The sequence below is a fragment of the Ricinus communis genome, chromosome 2, assembly GCF_019578655.1.
Source record: "Ricinus communis isolate WT05 ecotype wild-type chromosome 2, ASM1957865v1, whole genome shotgun sequence".
In the NCBI taxonomy this organism is placed as follows: Eukaryota; Viridiplantae; Streptophyta; class Magnoliopsida; order Malpighiales; family Euphorbiaceae; genus Ricinus; species Ricinus communis.
The window spans coordinates 10,872,454-10,894,695 of NC_063257.1; the positions used below are offsets into that span (position 1 = coordinate 10,872,454).

At 33.8% G+C, this 22,242-nt stretch overlaps 3 protein-coding genes across 4 annotated transcripts; 1 reads left to right on the top strand and 2 right to left on the bottom strand.

Annotated features, from left to right (window-relative positions):
• Positions 1-432: 432 nt before the first annotated feature.
• On the bottom strand, positions 433-3,951 carry LOC8281339 (glycerophosphodiester phosphodiesterase GDPD4). Of its 2 annotated transcripts, none has more exons than XM_002521700.4 (9): positions 3,541-3,951; positions 3,355-3,441; positions 3,151-3,248; positions 2,592-2,652; positions 2,000-2,080; positions 1,700-1,792; positions 1,487-1,576; positions 851-978; positions 433-760 (listed from the first exon to the last, which is right to left on the bottom strand). In XM_002521700.4, the coding sequence occupies exons 1-9, from the start codon at positions 3,736-3,738 to the stop codon at positions 592-594; spliced, it is 1,005 nt and encodes a 334-aa protein (XP_002521746.1). In that variant the 5' UTR covers positions 3,739-3,951; the 3' UTR covers positions 433-591. The 2 variants fall into 2 exon arrangements, with proteins under 2 accessions (XP_002521746.1, XP_048227329.1); XM_048371372.1 differs by having other exon boundaries at positions 3,355-3,457; positions 3,541-3,675.
• Positions 3,952-4,983: 1,032 nt separating this feature from the next.
• LOC8281338 lies at positions 4,984-17,814 on the top strand. The gene is made up of 13 exons (XM_015720948.2): positions 4,984-5,108; positions 5,276-5,362; positions 6,587-6,720; positions 7,501-7,559; positions 7,644-7,698; positions 7,791-7,838; positions 9,029-9,068; positions 10,379-10,419; positions 10,495-10,599; positions 11,356-11,403; positions 11,744-11,863; positions 12,018-12,176; positions 17,561-17,814. Exons 1-12 carry the CDS (start codon positions 5,060-5,062, stop codon positions 12,084-12,086), a joined length of 855 nt encoding a protein of 284 aa, XP_015576434.2. The 5' UTR covers positions 4,984-5,059; the 3' UTR covers positions 12,087-12,176; positions 17,561-17,814.
• On the bottom strand, positions 12,602-19,956 carry LOC8281336 (probable sucrose-phosphate synthase 4). Its single transcript, XM_002521698.4, has 14 exons — positions 19,512-19,956; positions 18,573-18,662; positions 17,473-17,693; positions 17,182-17,245; positions 16,861-17,060; positions 16,311-16,791; positions 15,824-15,949; positions 15,276-15,407; positions 15,018-15,194; positions 14,717-14,770; positions 14,510-14,572; positions 13,402-14,244; positions 13,171-13,298; positions 12,602-13,064 (listed from the first exon to the last, which is right to left on the bottom strand). Exons 1-14 carry the CDS (start codon positions 19,719-19,721, stop codon positions 12,788-12,790), a joined length of 3,066 nt encoding a protein of 1,021 aa, XP_002521744.1. The 5' UTR covers positions 19,722-19,956; the 3' UTR covers positions 12,602-12,787.
• Between the last annotated feature and the right edge of the window lie 2,286 nt (positions 19,957-22,242).

Consider the following 22,242-nt stretch of genomic DNA (forward strand, 5'->3'; position numbering starts at 1 on the left):
TTTGTCTGCATTTATACAAAACGCATCGTTTCTTTTAAGTGAAAAGTTTATATTCATCCATATTGTTTTTTTTTTTTTCCTTTGTCAAAATCAAAATTATTTTTAACTAATATTATCAAATGTAAGAACTAGAAAAAATTCGAGTCAAATATTTTCAATCATTAAAAGGATGGGAATCCATATTTTGCAGTTGTTACAGTTACTTTCAATAACTACAAGATTAAGCAAAAGAATTATCCATAAACTATGTTACCACATCTTTTAAAAATAGATACAAAATGCAGAAACCAGTTTAACTTTTAATAATTTACTAGCTCTTTCTTTCATTTGCCTGCTTGAGAAACCAGTTTAAGTTTCATAAATATAAACATTATGATGATTTTTTAATCTTATATACCACCGCAGCCGGAGATCGGTCAGCTAGTCCACAGATTAAACTGCTAAAATCAGGGGGAGGAATACTTTTGAGCAAGTAGTTAATGACAAATGAAGACCACACACTGCAATCTCTGGTAATACCATAAAAATTAGAAAGTGCTGATGCCAAATGTAGCAGTACAGTACAGGTTCAACCTGAAAAGATAAGAGGTGTCATCGTGGCAGGGAAAAACCTTCTTCGCGGCATTGAGTTCTGATATCTTGCATAAGCCGTTGAAGGAGACTGGGGTTGCTTGTAACGATAGCATCTACGCGCTCAATCAACATCCTTCGCATGGAATCTACATCATCGACAGTCCAAGCGTATACCTGCTTGTTCCTCCTGTTAATAACCAGATATCAGATATCAAACATTTGCCTTTACTTTTACAAAGGCTGTATAATGTACCGCGCATCACAGTGCAAATCATACCCGTGCAGAATTCTCACTAGTTTTTCGTCAATTAATGGATGGTATATACCAACCACCCTAGCTCCCTTCATCCTCAACAAGTTCATTCTATTGCCTGTTTTAGGGTCCACCATAACGATATAGCCCGCCTATATAAAGATATGAAAACTTCGAAAATCAGCATCACTAAAACTGGTGGAAAATATCATATCTGGTGTAGTGTTACTATCATTTAATAATAGACATTAAAAATCAAACATATAATTTTATTGAAAGATCCAAAGGTGGCATAAACTACCCAGGGTTATTACTCATTAAGTTCTAACTAAACTGTTACATTGGCACAGGAAGGTTTAACTTAGGCAACCTCATATCGAGGTGATAGCTAATGCTTACTCTGTGCCTTGTAAACATCTACATAAGCACTACAACCCTCTTTATAAAATGATCCAAGGTCTAAGCTCAGTACCAGTCACCCTGGAACCCAGTAGAAATGATAATAAAAGAATACCAAATTTCCTTCCTTCCAGTTGTTCTTTTTCCAGACAATCAGAATTAAGAAACTGTACCACACAGCAATCACATCCTAACCCATCCAAACATTCTTTAGAAGAAAAAAAAAGATCTTAGAAATATAAGTAAGTTCAATTGATTTACCGTAACATTTGATGACTGTTTGATGACATCCCTGACTAAATTGTCACCTTTAGCCCAAACAAGGCAATTCCTACATTGTGCTCGGTCAACCTGAAAACTTTGACATTCAAAGTATAAGGATTACATATCATGAGACCAATACAAGCTGAAAATGAAATTTCAAATTCTGTTCATGGAGAATTTATAAAAATAGAAAAAGGAAACAAATCTCACAACTGAAAGGATATCCTTGGCGAGTCCCTTTTCATATGATGGAGGCCCAGCCTTTGCATCTAGAATTACCTGCCGTACTGAAGTTGAAATCAACTGAAAAAAAATGTGAACCAGCAGTCCATTAACATTTATTGCAGTAGTTTTGACAGACTATATGAGAGACAGAAAAAAAAAAAAAAACAATAACCATGCCCCAGCCATAATATCTTATTATTTTATTTAACTGATATTGGAAATCACAAATATGCCAAAATCAGAAGTATGACATTGCGGATAAGACAGAAAATCTCCTGATATTACCTTCAAAGCCTCTTCAATAGTGGGAATTGTTTGATCATGAAACTCCTCTGCAGGCTGATGAGGCACATATAGTTCTTTAATCTACAACCACAAACTAAGGCATAGTCTCAATCAACATTACTAAATTCAAATGAAATAAAGCATAGCTTTGCCTAAAAAAATCTTGAACATTAAGGTGTTCCTATTAATTGAGGTTAATATAAAATGCTTCTCTCATTACAAGATCATGTGAATTAGCATAATTGCCAAAAAAGAATATCAGAACAGCTTTATACATCTTCATAAAACAATGACTTTTCAAATATTTTTATGCTAATAAGTTTAACTCAGATGCTGGTTACAATAGGTAGGTTCCCATTAAGCAAATTTTAAGTAAAACATGGTTGTACAAACCTAATGGAAGACATACATGACTACTGAAGAACATTATTATTGCAACACAAGACATCAAGAGCCAAGACAATATAATGAATACCTGAATTCAACCAACTGCCATTAGTTCTTTAAGTAAAATGACTATTTAGCTATCATGGCAATTAGAGGAACTTCTTTAACACAGTCAACAGTATATAACCAAGTCAGCAATTCTCACCTCTTTCATGCTCAAGTACCCAACTTTAGAAGTATTATGACCAGATATCTGCTGCAAATCCCTGCCTGTGTCATGCACAAGTCAAGCCTCCAAGAAGTGCAAAACTAAATTTAAATAAAGAACCTACGACTACCAATCTATCACACTCGAACAATGATATTACCCATTTCCAAGTATTCATTTGTAAATATTTGGAACAACTATTCCTTGAATTCAGGCAGAAAACAAGACATAAATTAAACCCCATATGTTAAACATAAAACTATATATACATTGGAATAACAATATTAGAAAGGTCAGACACACGCATTGAGTACAAATTAAACAATAGAATTGTATTCTTCTAAAATCATGTCTTCTTTTCTTTTGCATGACATCATTTCCTTCAAAATGCCTTGTGTTATTTTAATTATTCAAAATTGAGTTCTAGCAACCATGGGCTTTCCAAACGCAAGAATTCGACTAAACTGAACCGAATTCTAGCATTTTTAAACTTAAAACCAAACATACACTAATAATAATGATGATGAAGAAGAACAAAAGAACAAAACTTATAGACCTGTCATGGAGTGCAAATAGAGCACCATCTAAAGAACGAGAAACATCAATCTCAATACAATCAGCTCGAGAACGAATCGCCAAATGATAAGCAGCCATCTGTCAAAGTGATATTCAAAATCAAATAAATAAAATGAAGTAGAAAAAAAAAAAAAAGCTTTATAATAGAAGAGAAAGAAAAGAAACAAACTGGAAAAATGCGTACTGTATTAGGGAAAGCATGAGTGGAATCACCGCCATGAGCACATACAAGAGGAGGATTATTAAGCCAACCACACCTTCTTACTCGCATCTATGCATAAAAAATTCTAACAATTATTAAAATTCGCTTAAATGTCATAAACTGTGCAAGATAGATTGAGAGAGAGAGAGAGGGTTTTGTATATTTTACTTGATGGAAGTGACGGAGTCTGAAGTGGAAGAAAAGAGGGGGCAAGAGAGCAATGAAGGCGAGTCCTATTATTATCAACCGAAATGTTCTGCGAGAGGAGGTTAGTCTTAATATTGGGAACCCATTAACAATGCGACTCTGTGAGAGTGGTGGTGGTAGCAGCCGTCTTCTTCCGCCGAATCTGCCACCGATTGCCATTTGGATCTTTGACCACAGAAAGAGAGAAGTCTGGCAGGTGGATGCAATTGAATTTGAATAGCAGTTTATTCAGTTTGATCCATCCATTTTCCTTTCTTTCTTGTTTTTCCTTCTGTTCGATTGTTAGCGACAGTACAACATGCTTTCTTTTCTTAATTACTATCTTCCTCCATTTTTTTTCTCTGATTTATACTTTTACCTATTTTTTTAAGAAAACCAAATGAAATCAAATTTTTAGTTTCGAAATCCTTCTAAAAAAATATACTTTCTCCGTCCGTCCAATCCTAATAAATAATTTTTAATTTACATAGAGTTTGATTCAGCTTGTTTCAACTAATATTAATATTTTTAATTATTTTTTATTAAATAATATTAAATATTAATATTAATAAATTTATCAATTTATTTATAATTTTTGAGATCTGAATAAAAAGCCTTTTATTTTAAAAATCAAAATATTTATATAATAATCTATAATTTTAAAATTAAATAAGTAAAAATTAACTATTATTATTGGAATAATAATTTTTCTTAAAATCATACGTTTAAAATTAAATAAATCTTATGACTATGGAGATGTTATAATTTAATAGAAGATTTAAATATTATAATTTTTTTTATATATATAGTATTTAATTTTAGTAATAAAATAGTAGAAATCAGAATGTAAGACGTAATTATTTTATTATGCTATATAAATAAAATTAATGAGATGAAGTAAAATTATAAAAAATATAATATATAATATATATTTTTATAAGATTATATATATAAATATTATTAAAATTCTAAAAATTTATAATCTATAATTAGTCTAAATTAAAACATAATTTTTATTACTATATAAAAATTATTTATGTATAAAATATTGCTATACGGAGATTTTATTATAATGTTTTGAAATTATAATATTAAAATTTATATTAATTAATAGAAAGTATTATCAGTATTTAATAAAAACGATCAAACTTTGAAAAAAATTAAAAAGAATAATCTATCAAAATCGGACACACGAAGCATATAATTTGATATGGTATTCTTTAATCTAAATGATTTTTATTCATACTCTATCACTTATTAATTTGTTAATTCTTATGAGTAATTTTCCAATCAAAATAATTTTATAACATCCTACTGATTTTGGGCCGAATTTATGGCCCAATGCCTCAGCATCAACTGCGGGCTGGGCTTTGCTTTGCTTCAGTCTCACTCATTTCGTCATTTCCCTCCAAAATGAAATTTATGCACACATCCATAACCAAAATCTCTGTTTCACCTCGTCTCAGAGACGATCGCAGTTGAATTTTCTTTTTTCTGAAAGATGGAGGACTACTTGCAGTACATGAAGACTCTTCGCTCTCAAATGAACGGTATCTCTCTATACGCCTGTGTTGTATTTATAGATTAGAATCAGAATTATCTACGAAACTTATCTAACGAAGCATTGAATTTGCATATATCTACGGATATAAGATTGAAAATCGCAATAATAGTGGCGCTTTAAATCGAAAGAAGTGGTTTCTCTTTTTATATTTAGATGTGGAAGATCAGGCAGCCAAGGTATCAGTTGAGGAGCAGTCGCAGATCGTTACTATTCAAACGTTGGAGGCTGACCTCAATTCTGGTCTGCTTCTTCTTCTTTTTTTTCTTTTAATTTATTGGATTAATTCTTATTTTTAAATAAGAGCACATACATGCTGTTTTACTTAATTAGACATGCTTTCTGATTAGTATGTGTGTTTTTATGATATATATATATGTGTGTGTGTGTGTGTGTGTGTGTATATGTATGTACGTATGTATATAAATTGAATTTTGTTGAACGGACATAAATGAATGTAGCTTGCGTTTGGATAGTTAGGGATTTGAAATGAAAGTGTTGTTGTTTGAATTACTTAAACTAGGTCTTCATTGTATAGATTTTCAATGAGAGAGTGGATTGCTAAATGGAATTGGTTGAATGTGTTTTTTGCAGTCCTTTATTACTCGAAATGTTTGGATTTCAATTGTTCTGAAAAAATACAACTTTGTATTTATCATTGTAATTTTTCATCTAATATTTGTTGTATCAAATTTGTTTACTTATTTTATGGTTTACACTTTTGTTACACTGTTGAATTTAATGCGGATGAAGAAGAGAGTAATATTTCTATGGATATTTTAATTTTAAGAAGAAAGAACTTGAACACTGGTTGTGATTTGCGGCAAGCATTGTGAGCTTGACTAGTATAAATCAGTATGACATATATGATGTTTATTGTCGATTTTAATTCGCTTTTCGTTTGGTGAGGTGAAAATTACTGTTGGTGCTTGCGTTGAGTAAAATTTTATTTTTATGTTTATTTTTTTGGAATTCTTAAATTGCAATCATTGCAAAGTTTGGTGTCAAACAGGGTAACTTCTATTCATTCAACGGATGTTCAATCACCTAGGGAGTTACAAGCAAATAAAAATTGCTTGCATGTGTCATTGACGTCTTTGTTACCCTAGTGAGGTCGAATGACATGTTCATTGCCGTGCTTGACTCGACAGACAAAGTTTTTCTGACACTTCTCTGTAAAATATCGGTTCTTTTGTCAGTGTTCTAATAAATAGTTTGTTTTGAAATTTGAATGAATCTGATTTTGACATTTCACAAGGGAAAAATTGCGGCAAACCAAAGTGTAAAATCATATTAGACATGACATCACTATCATATAACCATAAAACTTCTAATTTTCAGACGGCTCATTGGTGTTGTATCCTAGCCTTGTTAAGGATAGTACTCGGAATCATGTTCTTAGATTTTAGTTCTCTCGTCATTTTTCTTGTCCTTGATGTTCTTTGAACCAGTTCATTACTTTTGCAGCAAAATCTGAAACAAAAAGACTTAAAGAAGACATTGAGCTAATGATACAGGCTAAAGGGCAGATATGCTCACAGATATTGGAAAAACAGAGAAAGATTGCTTCTTTGGAGTTCGATTCTTCCACACTTTCCCAGGTATTGTATGAATAGTCAACTCGAATCTAACCTGAAGAAGTAATTTTATGAAAAAGAAGAAAACATGAAACATCAAAGTCAAATTTAGGCACAAATTAGGCACTGGACAACCCCATATTGCAACTTTGATCACCGAAAAAGTCGAAGGTTCAGATAGTGAAATCTTTATTTCCCACAAAGAGGATCCTACCTGTCTTCCCTCTGTTTTATTTCAATGTAAAATATACATTGATAGGAAGAAAAAGCTCACTGAACTAGTTTATGTACATACGTGGGGTTTTGAGTTGATGCTCAAAACTGCATCAACTACATGTGAGAATGTTGTGTACTTATGTGTTATAACTTCCTATAGATACTAGATATTTGGAGGTACAGATAGGTTGCACATGAGAGGGTATCTTGAACAGTATAGTTCTCCTTTTGGTCAAGGAAATGAATGAGTTGGCTAAATCTTGATTGTCGAGAAAGAAGTAATACACATGTACTGTAACCGCAAACGTCCACTACAATGGTGTTGGAACTTTGTGTGGATAACGAGGGTGTAGTGAGCTGTCAACTATGAGGCATCTCTGAATGCAAATTTTGAGCTCTAAAACTACCTCAATTCACTGGGTGTTTAAGATGGAGATAGGTTGAAGTTATAGGAATATTATGTATACAAGTACTGTGTACTTTGTAATGAAATGACTAAGTTGGTCAAGACTTGATTTCTCAAGAAGAAGCATCTAGTAAGCATGTCCTTTTATTCTTATTATAGCATCTAAAGTTGTTAATTTGCAGACACTGGAGCTTATTCAACAAGAAAGGGTCAGTTTATCTGCCAAACTCGTACTGAAGAGGTAGTGAAAGCACAAACTGCAATCATTAATAGCTTAAATCTATATGATAATACTAACTGAATTTTGATGTATTCACCACAACAGTGAATACTATGCCAAGGTTGCAGATGAACTTAATTCCAAGCTTCAGCAACAACAGGTTTGATTCCTGAAGTTCTATTTGCATAAAATTAACATTCCATGCTGTATTATTTTAAGTTGCAAGTTATTGCACACTTTTGCTTTGGCCAGGACTGGATTAATTCTCACAAAACGAGCGGAAAATTGAGAGAGCAAGCGGTTGGTACTCTATATCTGATTTTCTATTTTTCATTTCCTTTTCTTATAAGATAAAATACTAAAAGGAAGGCACAAAGGTAGCACAATCTGTTTATGCAAGACATTACTTGTGAAGAACCTTGGCATATCATTTCCCATATCTTACAAATTAAGTACGGCAGATGCAAACAAAATCATATGAAACAAGGACATGGGCGCAACAGTTTCATTTTAGTACTAGTAGGGCCTAAAGATCCATAAAACTCTTCCCCATGCAAACAAACCAGAAGACATAGTCTTCTAGGCTAATTGTACAAGTTTGTTTCTAAAATTTAACTCCAGCCACCAAATCCCAAGCAGTGTGGCAACACCACCCGATGTACATAAGCAGACAAAAGTTATAAACTAGGGGATTCTTATGGTGGTGTACTGTTAGAGTAAATGATAAAATAATTCCCCCTCTACTTTACTCTTACAATCTCTCTATGCTCCCTTTCCTTGGAATGCTTCTAATGAATTCAGATTTTAGCCAGTCCTTAGCCAAAGTGGGCTTGATGAAGTTGAAATTAATAAATAGAAAAAAGACTTCTATTGCTGGATGGTAAGATAGAAGCAGAGTATGATTTTCTAGTCTCTAGAGAGTTTAGTCATTAGTAGCTTTTTGGACAAGTTCTGAAATTCTTTCATCCTTGAAAATATCTTAATCACTATGGTGGCTAAAACAATCATTGCCCAATAAATTTAAAGATAAAGCCTTCAACTAATAATAAGTATATTTACTGTTCGGCCAGTGTTTGGCCCATATGCATGCGTGTTTATGCCTGCTTGTATGCAAGTTTTTGCTATTCTACATAAATATCCACTAATACATATAATTCCCTGAATGCTTCGCTGGAGAAAATGAAATTTTACTGTTATGTTATCCTAGGGTAGAATAAATTCCCTTGATTTGCTGAATATATAACCTCCTGGGTTGAAGATATGTGGTATTTTCAATCTCTTCCTGCTTGTTTCTTATGATGATGTTGTATAGTATTGCAACCATGATAATGCTTGGACTGCTTAAAGTGATATTTCTTGTCAAAATGTAGCTTTAGTTTTATCAGATGATCTCCTTAACTGTGATTCTACATGATCTCTAAGGGTTTCAAATACCTTTGCGCAGATATTATCATTGGGATTTGGAACTATTCTGACTTGAAATTATGCAGGTCAAGGATAATGATGCTGAGCAAGCAGCGGAAACTGGAGGTATGGCTCTTTGCAAAGGATGAAACAGTTAACACATGCACTTTAGTTTTGACGTTTTAACTTATGAAGGATAGGATATGTTAGAGATAGCATCCTGTAAATCATTCATCACGTTACTGCCACGTCTCTGCTACATGTTGGTTTGAAAGTAACACCAATTCAATGCGTTTCTTTTTTCTCAGATACATCATTAGGTTTCTGGATTTGGTACGGAAGAATGATTATTCTATTGCATATGCATCACAAGAAATTACTGAAGTATCAAAGTGTGTAATACAGGTTTCTAGCATGTAGAACCAAAATTTGGGATATATCGTAAGTTGCCACTTATGAGTTGTTTTACTTCATGAATATCTTAAAATGGACTAAGCAAAGGATAAGCCAAAGTTTAAGTAGTCATGTCAGGCTGTAAAAACTTTCAACATGCTCAATTTAAGGGCTTCAATGAGTACAGTCCAGGTATTCTGACTTCAAATTTTCAATTTCCTTAATTGTTTAATCCATAAATCCACAAACTCAAAGCCAAAGGTTGAATATTATTTATAAGTGTTAAAAACCAAGTAGGCGTTTTCTTGCTTGAAAATTATGCTTTTACAAAGTACAAGAAAGCAAAAGCAAAAGATAATAAAGGACATTCTTGTGTTAATTTATTTGCAAGTTACTAATGTCAAGATTCCACCCAAATAGCTTTAAGACTAATAGTTAAATAAGGGAGGACCATAATTGGCACAGAGTTCCTCTAGTTTAATTGAAAGCTTTGGCTAAAACTGACACAAGCACTATAGTTTTAGTTTTCGTGGGTCATTAGGTCTCTTTAAGAACTTAAAGAATTCATCATTGAAGGTCAATTCTGGAGATTTTACACAAGCAGCTAGAAAGAAATTCATTTGATGGGTCACAAGGAGACCTCATTAACATGATGAGAATAATTTTTAACCCTTAAGAGAGTTCTTAAAGAATTTTTTGACAAATATCATATTTACCATCATGCATACTCCTTGAATGTCTTATACAAACCCCTAAACCCATATCTGACTTGGCTTTATCCTGAAGGTCTTAGGCATTTGATGTTAGGACCTTTCTGCTTTTGTGAATAAATATGTTAAGGATGGAAGGAAAAAGAGCAAGAAGCAAACTTTTTAGTTAACAAACTCCTCATCCTAATCCGGACCTACATAACATGAATTCCTAGAAAATCCTTGTCAAGATATATTCTTTCACTACTTCTGTTATATCCTGAAATTATTCACTGTCTGTAGTTTTGAAAGTGGAATATTTATAATTTGCATTTCACTGGTCTTATCTTTCAGGGAGGTCCCCCATTGATAGCCGCCTCAGAATGGACAATATGGTAAACAAAATCCTTCCACCAATGCAAACACTAAAAGAAGAGTTGCAATGTTCTAATCAATCCTTGGAATATCAGGGTGATGATGCAAGGAAGAAACTAATGGCCAAGGTGGATTGTGCCAAAGCTAAGCTTGATGAAGTCGGACGAATGAAATCTGAACTTGCTACTGAGAATAGCAAGGTTGCTTAGCTACAACTTCCTCTGCACTGATTATATATGTCAATGTGAAATGTCTCTACCGCATGGCATTTATATTCTAATATTTGGACCTTCACTTAAGTCTGGCAGTTTGCTTCTTCTCTCTGTCTCTGTATCTTTTTTCTTTTTAGAAAAAATATGCTGATGGATTTCATATATATCCATCAGATGGAACTAGGTTGTCTGCTTATTTGGTTGATTGAACTCTTCCTTTCTTTTTTTTGTTTTTATAGTATAATTTTGTGCAATGTTAATATCCCGCAAAAATCAAGTTTATCTTTTACTCCTTCAATCCGTCAATTTTTAGCTTGTTTAAGTCAATGATGTTCTGATAAAGGTACCTAAACTATGTCCAAGGTTAAGGCCCCAGAGAAATAAATGAGATTTTCCTTAAGGAATTTATCTGTCCCAATATCTTGTTTTCTATTTATATTATCAATATTTCTTGTTGCAAAGAAATTTTTTGAAGTCATTTTTCTTCTACGTCTGGTGGGGAAAAGAATTGTGATATGCAACTATTGACTGTTTTCCTGGCATGCATTATCTGGCCATGTTTTGCAATGTCCCCGAGCTCTTGCTAAGTGTTTTATGAAGTTTCCAATACACTTTCTCTTAACATTGATGTATTCCCAAGTCCTTAGAAGAGAGCTACTACTTCCAGGAGAAAGAGAAATGTATGCTGGATATTTTGTTTTTCCTTTGTAGTTGTTGTATGATTGATGGCTTGTGTCAATCCAGGTGAAGCAATCTATTGAGCAAGTGAGGTGCAGTGCAAAAGAATTTAAGGTTAGCTGTTTGCTCGGCCTCTGTATGCTTGTGGATACATGTGTTTGTGCATGCTAATTATTTGGACCAAGATTTTATTTCTTGGAATCAATCACCAAGGTTTACAGTAGTCAGTAACGTCCCACTTTTATGTGTTGTCTCTAGCTCGAACCAATTGTTTTACTGTCTCTACTATCGAGAAAATAGTTAGATAATTCATTGATGAGGTTTGCTAGATAACACTGAACATCCAAACCTTTTGAATTGAAATGGACTCAGAGTGGCTGTTAGTTCTATAATTGCTTATATTCTCCTGTAATTCTCCTCTATGATCTCTCCATGAATGTCTTCATGACTCTAGCCTGAGCTTCTTGCAATGGACACTACAACCCTTGAAGAGGAATATAAAGCCCTTTTATCTGATAAGGCTGGAGAATTTGAGTATTTGCAATCTCTTCAAGACCAGATTGACAAACTCAAGGTAAATTTTGCTATGAGTTTTGCTGTTGTGCTCTGCAGAAATTGCATGTCCGGGGACCACTATCCATTCCCAGAAAAGTCAATCTGCAACGACTTTGACGTTAAATTTTGCTAAAAGTTCCTGTTCTAATCCTGGAGTCCCCTTCTTTTTGCAGGGTATTTCTCATATGATTAAATGTGCATGTGGAATGGAATACAAGGTGGAAATGGATCTTTGTGCATGAAATCAGTATGGATGTGAACATTGGAAGTTGAACTTGGTTAAGGAGGTGTGGGATATCAGTCATATACTTGAATCCTGACAATCTGTGCAGGTAATTTTGTAAGAGGACAACTATTAATGCAGCTTTCCTATAAGGTAGTATGACTATAACTGGTGGTATATGATGACTTGGAAAATTGTTAACATCTTTGTGATACCAACTGCATGTATAGCTTGTCAAGAGAATACTTCTATGTGATAATTCCTTGATATCCTTGTTGACTCTATGATATCTGCTGCAAAATGAATAAATCATTTGTACCAAATTTTTTCATCACTTCTGTGTCGGATTCACATAAATTGTCATAAACATTGCTCACCTCATAGCACCGCAGTTCTCCATCCACTTGCGCACATTGCTTACCTCATAGTACTGCATTTGTCCATCCACTTCTGCACATACATTGCTCTTCCATGCACACCATTATGATTCTTTTATGAAGGGGACTAAGAGTCATGTCAAAATACCAATAGGAATATCTAAAAGTTTATCTTTGTCATGTAATTGAAATTGAGGTAAAGATGCACATCATGATTGAATTTAGGTACAGATGTACTTTGGTATATGTTTTGCATTTTGCATTACTTATGCAAGTGTATTCACGAATAACTTCATAAAAAAAAAAAAAAAAAAAAAGAAGAGAACTATATCAAGAATAAAGATCACTTGATTCCTAGACACTCTAAAGCTGCAGAGATATCTTGGACTTCACAAGTCTCCTCCACAAAGCCTAAGTTAGGGCTTCCATGGGGAACTATATCTTCTGTCTTAAAACTGTCGTCACCGCGAAGAAACTTCTCACTTCCATATCCCACAGAGCCTCGTATAATAAGGGTCTTATGTAGGCCTGCCAGTAATTCTTCATAATCTGTATCCCCTCTTTCTCCAACAAAGACAACTACTTTGGAAAGATCAATTCCCCACCTAACTGATAGATACCTGCAGAACATGCAAGCATGCAGGTTTAAATTTTGCTTGGTTTCACTTTAGAAACATTATTAGTAGATATTTTTATTTTTTAATTTTTTTCCCCTGTATTCCATACCTTAGGGCTTGTTTTCTTGATGCAAATAATGGTATCACATTCAACCTTGATGCTGCACGTGTGTAGACAAGGTTGCACCGAAAGCCTCTCATTCGGAGCCTTTGACGGAGGTCGTCCACCTTTCTAGTCTGATATTCATTTATTAAAGTAGTCATTAGCAATTGTTTGATAGGAGCATTTCTCTATGGTCTACATTATAGCAGAGATATCTATTCTTAACCAGTCTCTTACCTTGGCTCCTGGTTTGATGATATAAGAGTAGCACCTAGAACCACATGCCTGATTATTTTCATAGAGGTCATCTTCAGCCCCATCTTCTACCTTAGCTAACCTAATTGCCATTTTCCTAACATTCTCACCAGGCCACCTGTACTCCACATGGGCTTCGTAATCCACATCAGCCACCATATCCCTCCATGGGTAGTACATTTCACTTCCACTGTTACATATAATTGCGTCAAAGTCTTCTATATTCACTGGGCAACGTCTCAAAGCTTCCATTGTCTCTTGTAAACTTGAGCCAGTCAACAGTATAAAGCCTATCCTGCCCAACCCTAGGCATAAGCCTGCAGCTTTCATCACATTTTTGATAATTTCTTGAAAAGTCTCCATGCTTTTCCCATTGCAATCATAACAGTCAGCAGCAATCACAAATAGCATCTGCCTTCTACCAGGACTATAAGTAACAGTGGTATTGCCATTGAAAGAAGCTGCTTGAGTAATGGCTTCTATAAGTTTCTTCTGTCTAGTTGCTGCATCCGACTCTCCGTTAAGCTTGAGATCACCTTCTATTGAGAATTTCAAAGACAGGTCTTCCACGTCCTTTAGAGAGTCGCTCATTGGTTCTTCAGGAATTGGTGTGATCTCAAAACGTGTTGTTGAGTGTCGGTTTCTGCAGTGTTCTATATGGGAGAGATAGTTGCAGCAGTGCTCTGTCCAAGAAAATCTATGGATGTTTTTCAGGCCATTTTTCCGGCATTCGGACCACAGGTTTTTGTCAGCAACAAGCTTCAGAAGTGCATCTTCAATTGCCTTTTGATCATGAGGGTCTACTAGAAGGCCATTATTAAGAGCCTGGTAAAAAGAAATCCTCTTGTGAGTTTGCTGGAATCATGAGTTAAAAGTAGTAGAGATCTGAAATTCCACAGCCAAAGCAGATTATGTGCAACACTAAAGGCACTAGGCAAGGGTTCTCATGGCCTTAAAGTTTGTAGCCAAGTTTTGAGTTTTTTAGCTGAATATTTATGAATGTGGTACTGTCGATACTTGAGAGAACTCTGGATGAAGAACAAGTGTACAGATCCAAGTTTTGAAAAACTTGGAGTATGTTGTTTGTTACCTTCAAAATGTCCACTGGTCCACCATTTTTGGTAGCAACAACAGGTAAACCATAAGCAGCTGCCTACAAGATAAAGAATAGAACAGAAAGTGAGACAACTGTTATTCATTATTTAAGTATAGAGTATTTTGTACTGCTCGGACATGAACCAAATTATATGATTCAATTAAGGCCACTTAGGCTATGATTATGAGGCTGAAAGATTACCTCTATAAGTGTGAGACCGAATGGTTCTACCAAAGCTGGATTGATGAAAACTCCCTTCAAGAGACAAAACCGCCATAGAAAGTATTACTGTTAGCAGTTCAAATGTTGCAAGGAGAATACAAAAGAGTTAAGGTGTAGCCAACTGATTGACAATCATGGTGATGCACTTTTGGCTGTTTGGATTTCAATAAAAATGGTTCATCTTCAACTGTGCTAAGTTTGGACTGAGACAGAGGAGGGAGGGGTAATTGGATAGGAGACATGCGATATTTATTAATTCTTGTCAGGAAACATGCCATACCTTAGTTTTTGCAGCTAGACGATAAATCTCAGGGACTTCAGATTGCTTGTGATGCTTGGGATAAGCAACTTGACCGTATAAATCATACTTGTCAATGAGCTTAAGCACAGTTGTAAGAACAACTGAGCTACTATTAGACATCTCTTCAATATCATCCCTATTACCAAGTATTAATGTCTGCAAGAAGAAAACATAATTTAAGCAAATTGACTGTTGTGATGGACAAGTCTGATGCCAGAACTGAAGTCACAATTTTACCAGGTTGGCTAGCTCTCTCAGGCGGTGGCACTCCCCAAAAGCCTTTAGCAATGTGGTGACATTTTTCTTTGGGTCAGGACGGGACAGTGCAAGTATGGTGGGCTTATGCGGATTTGTGAAAAACCGCATTACCTACATATATGAAATACAATTAGAAAGACTAATGAAGTTGATGGTAAATCTCTCTTTATTAATTATATGAAGATATAAGGGTGTCTCACAAACAAATTGCAGATAGTTTCCTTTTAGCAATCAATTGCAAAGGCATTTTCGAAAGTTATAAGGATTATGCAGAGAGCTTGAATTTCTCCTGTTTCAATTCATAGTTTAGTCAATCTCTAAGTACCTGAAATAATCTATGCTGTGGACCGTGAATGTCTCCTATTAGAATTCATAATCTAGGTGATCTCTAGGTGCCTGAAAGTTAGATGCATGCATAATCTATGCAGTTACCGTGAATGTTTCCTGTCAGAAGTCATAATCTAGGTACCTGAAAGTTGAGATGCATGCATAGAAGGAAATTCCGAGTTTGAGGAAGAGAGAGTTACCTCAGACCATATTGGAGGCAGATTTCTTTTCTTCTGAGTTCGGTCAGAGCCAATTAATGACTTTAGATCACCTTCCAATGAATCTTGTGCTGTTACGTAGCTGAAGTCCATGCCTGGAGGTATAACCTGATGCCATATAGGATTTAGAATATGATTAGATGCAAGTGCTAGTCATGGTTAGTACTATTAGCTGACTGATATTGTTACTGGGATGACTGAAGGAGACTTCATGAGCAAACATTTTCTATTATGCCTGCAGAGCCTATTGAAAAAGATATCTATTCATTGAAGTCTTACTATGAGCATTTTGGAAAATTTCCTGTTGCTGGAAATAAGATAAGAAGTGCAAGCAGATTTCCCTGATGTAGTACACTTTCTGTTCTGTGTTTTTAGTTTCTAGATGTTGCTGTAACTCTAATTATTTAGGTATTTTTCCATTGTTAAATTTGTACATAAGAGCGCAAGCATAAGGTTTGAGTGTTCATACCACCATCCTTGGCATGTTTCGTCCTAAGCAACTTACTCCCCGGCGCCTTCTAACCCTGAGCTTTCTCTCCAATTTGAGATCAAATCCATCATACAAGCCCCATTGCTCTTCAATCTCTTGCTTTGTACTAGTCACCACCATCTCTGCTGTATCCAACCCTAACTCTTCAGCCTCAATCCTCCTCAATATCTTATAAGTTGTATTTATGTCTTCCCTAGAAAGCCTTCCTTGCTTAACCAATTGCTCAAACTTGTTCCTTCCTAGTGAGTGTCCGGTCAGCACCATTGGCACATTTAAGGCTCCAGACAAGTGTGATGCGACCTCTCCAGCATCAGCATAGTGGCCATGTACCACGTATGGCCAAGTTGGCTTTCCCCCATTGACTTGTTCACCTAAAGCTCTAGCCATGTTGACAATATGGCCGAGGGCTCCATCAACAAATTCAGGTATGTAAGGCCAAAGTGATTCTTTCGGTATGTACCTGTGGCATGTGTTGCAGTCAGATGAATATCTTTATCAAAAATTAAACCTGCAGGAAAGTTCTGATTACCTGTCACGTGGACCACAAGGGATACGGACTATGTAGGCTCCGCAACTACCACTGCCATCAGGTGGGCATGAGAGCATCTCAATTGGTTCGCCATAGCTGCAGTCAACCTCAGGTGAGGTGATTTGTCTAGTCAATAGATCCACACGAAAGACTCCTTTAGTGTTGGCTAGAGCTTGAGCAAGTTCAACGACATATTTTACCTGTAGTTTCAATTATATTTGTAGTCATGAAAACTGAAATGTGTAGATTTGTTTCGTAAGCTTTGCATGTTTAGTATTCGGGCTTAGTACCAAGGCAACTACCTCCCATGCTAATTATTACCTGACCCCCAGTATCAGAATCTCTTCCGAGTTCCATATTTTCTCCGCGCACCAACCCATGCATACTACAGGCAAAATATAACTAATGTGAAATCATTGATATATCCATATGAATGCCCTTTTCCTCTTCAAAACAATCATGTTATTAGAAATTATTGCTCATTGCATTTATGTTTGAATGGTTGAACAAATTAACTTTAGCTGTCTCTCTGATTTTGTCAACTGTGTTTTGTTCTAAGTCATGTTTTGCACCTTACAACTATAGTTAGCTCAGGTGAACATGAAAGATAACCTGATTAGCACAATGTATAGGCGCCTCGGCTTTTCATCATCAGACCATATTTGCATATCCGAATTAATCCTGCTAATGTCCTTGACAGCTTCTGAAATGTTGGCATCCCCCTTTTCCTTCTCCCCTTCGGATAGCTCAGAAAGATCCTCTGCAGCATCATTGCGCCCCTGCTCCCTCTCCAGCCTTCTCTTTGCGAGCCTTTGTGCATCATCCCATTCTATCTGCAAATAGGTACTGCCTTTGTTTCCTTATGAAATGTAATTCTATCCCACACAAATTTGGATACAAACAAGAATTTTAATTTCTGTGACTAATCTGAACTGGTAATCTTGTTTTCTCTTACATTGATTTCCTAAAGCTAGATTCTGATGGGTACACATAATAATACTCGATGATTGCCTTTTACATGATTCCTTCTATAAATGAATCAACAGGATATTGACCATCTGCCAAGATGGTGGTGACTGAAAGAAATAAAAAAATTTATACAAGTTATTTTCATTCTTCAGTACTAATAGAACTATGTATAATATTTTTCATTAGATTATAAATTTGTAAATACTTAATCCTATATTTTTGCAATAATAAGAAACCTGAAGGTGCCTCTTGGTGGACAAACCCAACCAAGACAGTTAATCGGATACCGTCAAATGGGTTTTCCGTTAAATAAAATAGTAATAGTAAATCTAAAAGATGAAAATACAATTTACTTAAAATGGTATCGAGAGATTTTAAATAAGACTTTTATAATATTTATGGATTTACTCTCTTACAATTAAAAAAGTGATAAATTTATAAATTTATATTATTTTAAAATTATTTTTAACTTTAAATAAAAAAATCAATTATTTTTATATTTAATCATGAATTCTAAAATACCTAAACTGAAATGAGGCCTAAGTTATTTACATTTAAAAAAAAAAAAGGTTCACTATATAAAAGACAAGCTTTTCCTTTTCCAATATAAAAACAAAATGCAAAAGAACAGAATTACCAGAATAAAATAAGCAGCTTCAGAAGAAAAAACAAAAAAGTGAAAAAGGGAAAAAGAAAAAAATTGAAAGTCATAGGATTAATGTGGATGAGAGAAGGGAACTGACCTTTTTCTTTTTACGGGCAAGATGCCAAATGCGCCAGCACATATTCTCAAGCCTGTTACTGCGTTCACGAGTATTCCTTGTTGCTATCACCTGCCCACATAATTCAACATTTTTTTTTCATTTTCACTCACTGCTTTGCTTCAATCCTTTCCCATTTAACACTAACCACTCAAATGGAAGAACAAAAAAAAAAAGCTCAAAAATAGTATTAACACATTCTTATTCTCTTCGTTTCAGTACTTGTGCTTAAATAAGCTTTGCATTTCTGACAATTTAAATCTCTAATTACAGGTAACTGAAGGCTTAATAAAAATGATAAATTTATACCAATATTGGTGAATGGTGATGGATAGAAGAATTCGAGCTTAAATTTATATTTATTTTTATAAATAAAAATACTGGTCGGTTATTATATAATTGGTATTTCAGATGTTTGATTTATAAAAACTTTGTAATAAATTCTTACTAATAAATTAAGAAAATACAACTTTTTGAACAATTAGTTATTAATTTCAATGCTAAAAGATTTCCAAGCTGTTTGTTTTGATGACTTGAAAAAATATTGACAAGGGAAAAAAAACTATGATTGTTAGCCCCTAAAAAGATTGTTGTTACAGGGCCCACAAATGGAACCAAACCTGATAGAAAAGCTGTCAGAAAAACTGGGATTGGATGCTTGCAAGATTTCTATTTTCCTTTTAGGTGCTAAATAACATAATATATCATTGACATACAAAAAGAAGAGGGGCCTAAAAGCATCATTACAACCTTTTCTTTTTTTCTTTATGTTCTTTTGCATTTCTGAAAGTTCTTATGCTGCCAATACTATGAGCAGATAACAGTCATTGAATCTAAAAGAAGATGGGGAAGATGTAGATTAATAATGTCTCTATTTCTAAATGACCCTTTGAAGATTAAAGAGGAATAATAGAGGCTAACCTTGACCCATGTCCTGTGAAGATCAGACTCATCAAAGCTATTAATAACTTCTTCCACAAAGTACCTTGTAGGACTAAATGACTTGTCTTCCTTTTCCTTGCTCTCTTCATACTTGGCAATCTTCAACTTCCCATCATTTCTTTTCCTCAGACTGTTTCCCACATCTAAGATTGCCTCCAAGTACCCATTTATCCAATCATTTCCTGCCATTTTTCTCTTCCTTGTAATAACCCTACTGTGTCTTTAAAACTGTAGTTTAAATGAAGGAGCTCCTGTGTATTACAGTACTGTAGATTCCTGCTAAAAGACCTTAATTTGGAGTAGAAACATCACAATTTTGTTTTCTTTTTAGAGAAGAAGCATAAGATAAGAAGGAAGAGGAAACCTTGTATGGTTTTAAAGAGCTTGTTGCACTTTGAAACCGAGTTGGACGTGAACAAGGCAAGCTACTTTAAAAGGCCAACAATTTTTCTTTTTAATTTTTTTTTCTCAAAGAAAAAAAATATAAATTTACTTTTATTTTGTTTGTGTTGTAATTTATGTATAGAATTGTCAAAATGATGAATCTTTTTAGCAACTTGGTTTGGGTAGTTTTGGTTTCTTCCTATCATATTCCTTTAGCATTGGCATATTACTTTAAACAACCTTATTCTTTTTACTTATAGATTCTTCAATGCCTTAACATGTACCATCCATTTTCCATAGGATATACATTTCATTGTGAGCATAATTTGAAATGCCCATTATGTTTTTCAGCTGTTAGATTGAATGAGTAATAATATATGATTCAACAATTAAATATATGAGGTAAGGTTCTAGAAGAAAATCGATAAATCGATTTGATCCGATCCAACCGAACCTGAAACTATGATTTAAGATTTTGTTTCAATGTTTAGGGTTTCAAATATTAAAATGATTGGTTCTTTTTATTCGGTTTCATCTGTGGTTTCAAATGGTTAAAAACCAACCCAGCCTGCAATTAGTAATTTATATAAATAAATATTAATACTATTTAATTGTAGCTAATTTGCTCATATCTCATCTATTGTAAAAAGAACTATTAGGCACCATTCTTTGTAATATTATTCAATATGTTTGGAGTAATTACAAGATGACTGAGTAGTGATGAAAATTTCAATTTTTAATTTTTTAATATTTTGTTTGAGATAAATACTAGTATTGTTTAAAGTAATTAAAAAGTTATCTCAATTAACTCATGTGATTTAAAATCATAGTAAATTTGAGATAAAAAAAATTCTTTTAAATCAAGCTCAAATTTAAATCTTTTTTTGTTAAAATAAGCTGCTAAAAAACAAGTCTAATTATTTGTAAATCTAGTCATGCAAACACTCTATATAAACTAAAAATTAATTAAAAATACTATTCTTATCTAAGCCAATATAAACCAATTCAAAGCAATCCGAACTCATTGATTTGGCTATCTATTATGTTAGATCTAGTTTGGTTTGATTTTGCATTTTACCCTCAACCCATCTAAACTAACCCATTTACACCCCTATGCTCAGGGTCTTTGGCATATGCCCTTCATGCCAAGATCAAGAAAAACAAATTGGGGGAATTATGCCTGCCATTGTTGGAGTTGTGAATGGGGGAAGCAGAATTTCTTTTATTCATGGACCATGTGTCAATGTTATGCTGAAAGGTATTATTCTTCTAACCCAAGTACCCTATTGGAATAGGTGAATAATATAGGATCCAGTGTTCAATATTTTTGGAGGTTAAATAATTAATACATACTAAATTATCTAATATTAGTGAATATATATTATTTATTTATTAGCTTGATATTATGACAAAATATATGTAAGAGTAAGATAGTATAAGCTAATTTCTATATAAGACTTGATTTTATTAATTCTTTCTTTTACCCTTGAGACAAATTACATATGTAAAACAGGATTTAAATTGTGTATAAATAAATATGTAAATCTTTAATATATAAATATATACCCTCAAATATCAATATTATTAAATTCACTTCCTCAACAAGAAGATATTTATAATATTTGAGACCTACCTTAAGTGACAAGAGCATTTGCTATTGGGAGTGAGAGGTTTTGAGTTTGAATCCTCTCCTTCGCACTAGATGAAATTTTGCCTTTATGATGAATATAAAATTATGACTATCCATATTATGCAACATATAGCCCGTTGGTACTCTCATAACTAAAACTTTAACAATTAAATTTAAAATGAGCGATTAATTATATTTTATTTCTTCGAATTAGTTTGATTGTTAATTAATCGAATGACAAGAAATGCATAAGTAAACTAGGAACAATATACAAAAGAAAGAAAAAGAAAAAGAAATATGTAGCAGAAGGATTTCCATAAAACTCTCACAATTTTCTCTATCTTCGCAAAAAAAAAATCTAGTTAAAGTGGATTAAAAGTTTGGAGATTATTCCATAATTAATAAAAAAAAAAAACATGAATAAATATTTTATATTTTAATATTAAATGATCATATATCTATCATTTATTGATTTTGTATATAAATAATTACATACAGAACAAAAAAAATTATTAATAATTGGTTGGTTGGAAATATCCTGTTATTACTTCTCTTCCAAGGTTTGTTTCTTTCTGGCTGGTGTGTTTGTCTTGAGGGAAAATCGTGAAAACTACCAGTAAATATAAAAAGCTCTCTGGGATTCGCAGAAGTCACAGAGAAAATTGATGTAATAATCAATTGGTATCTTAATTTTGA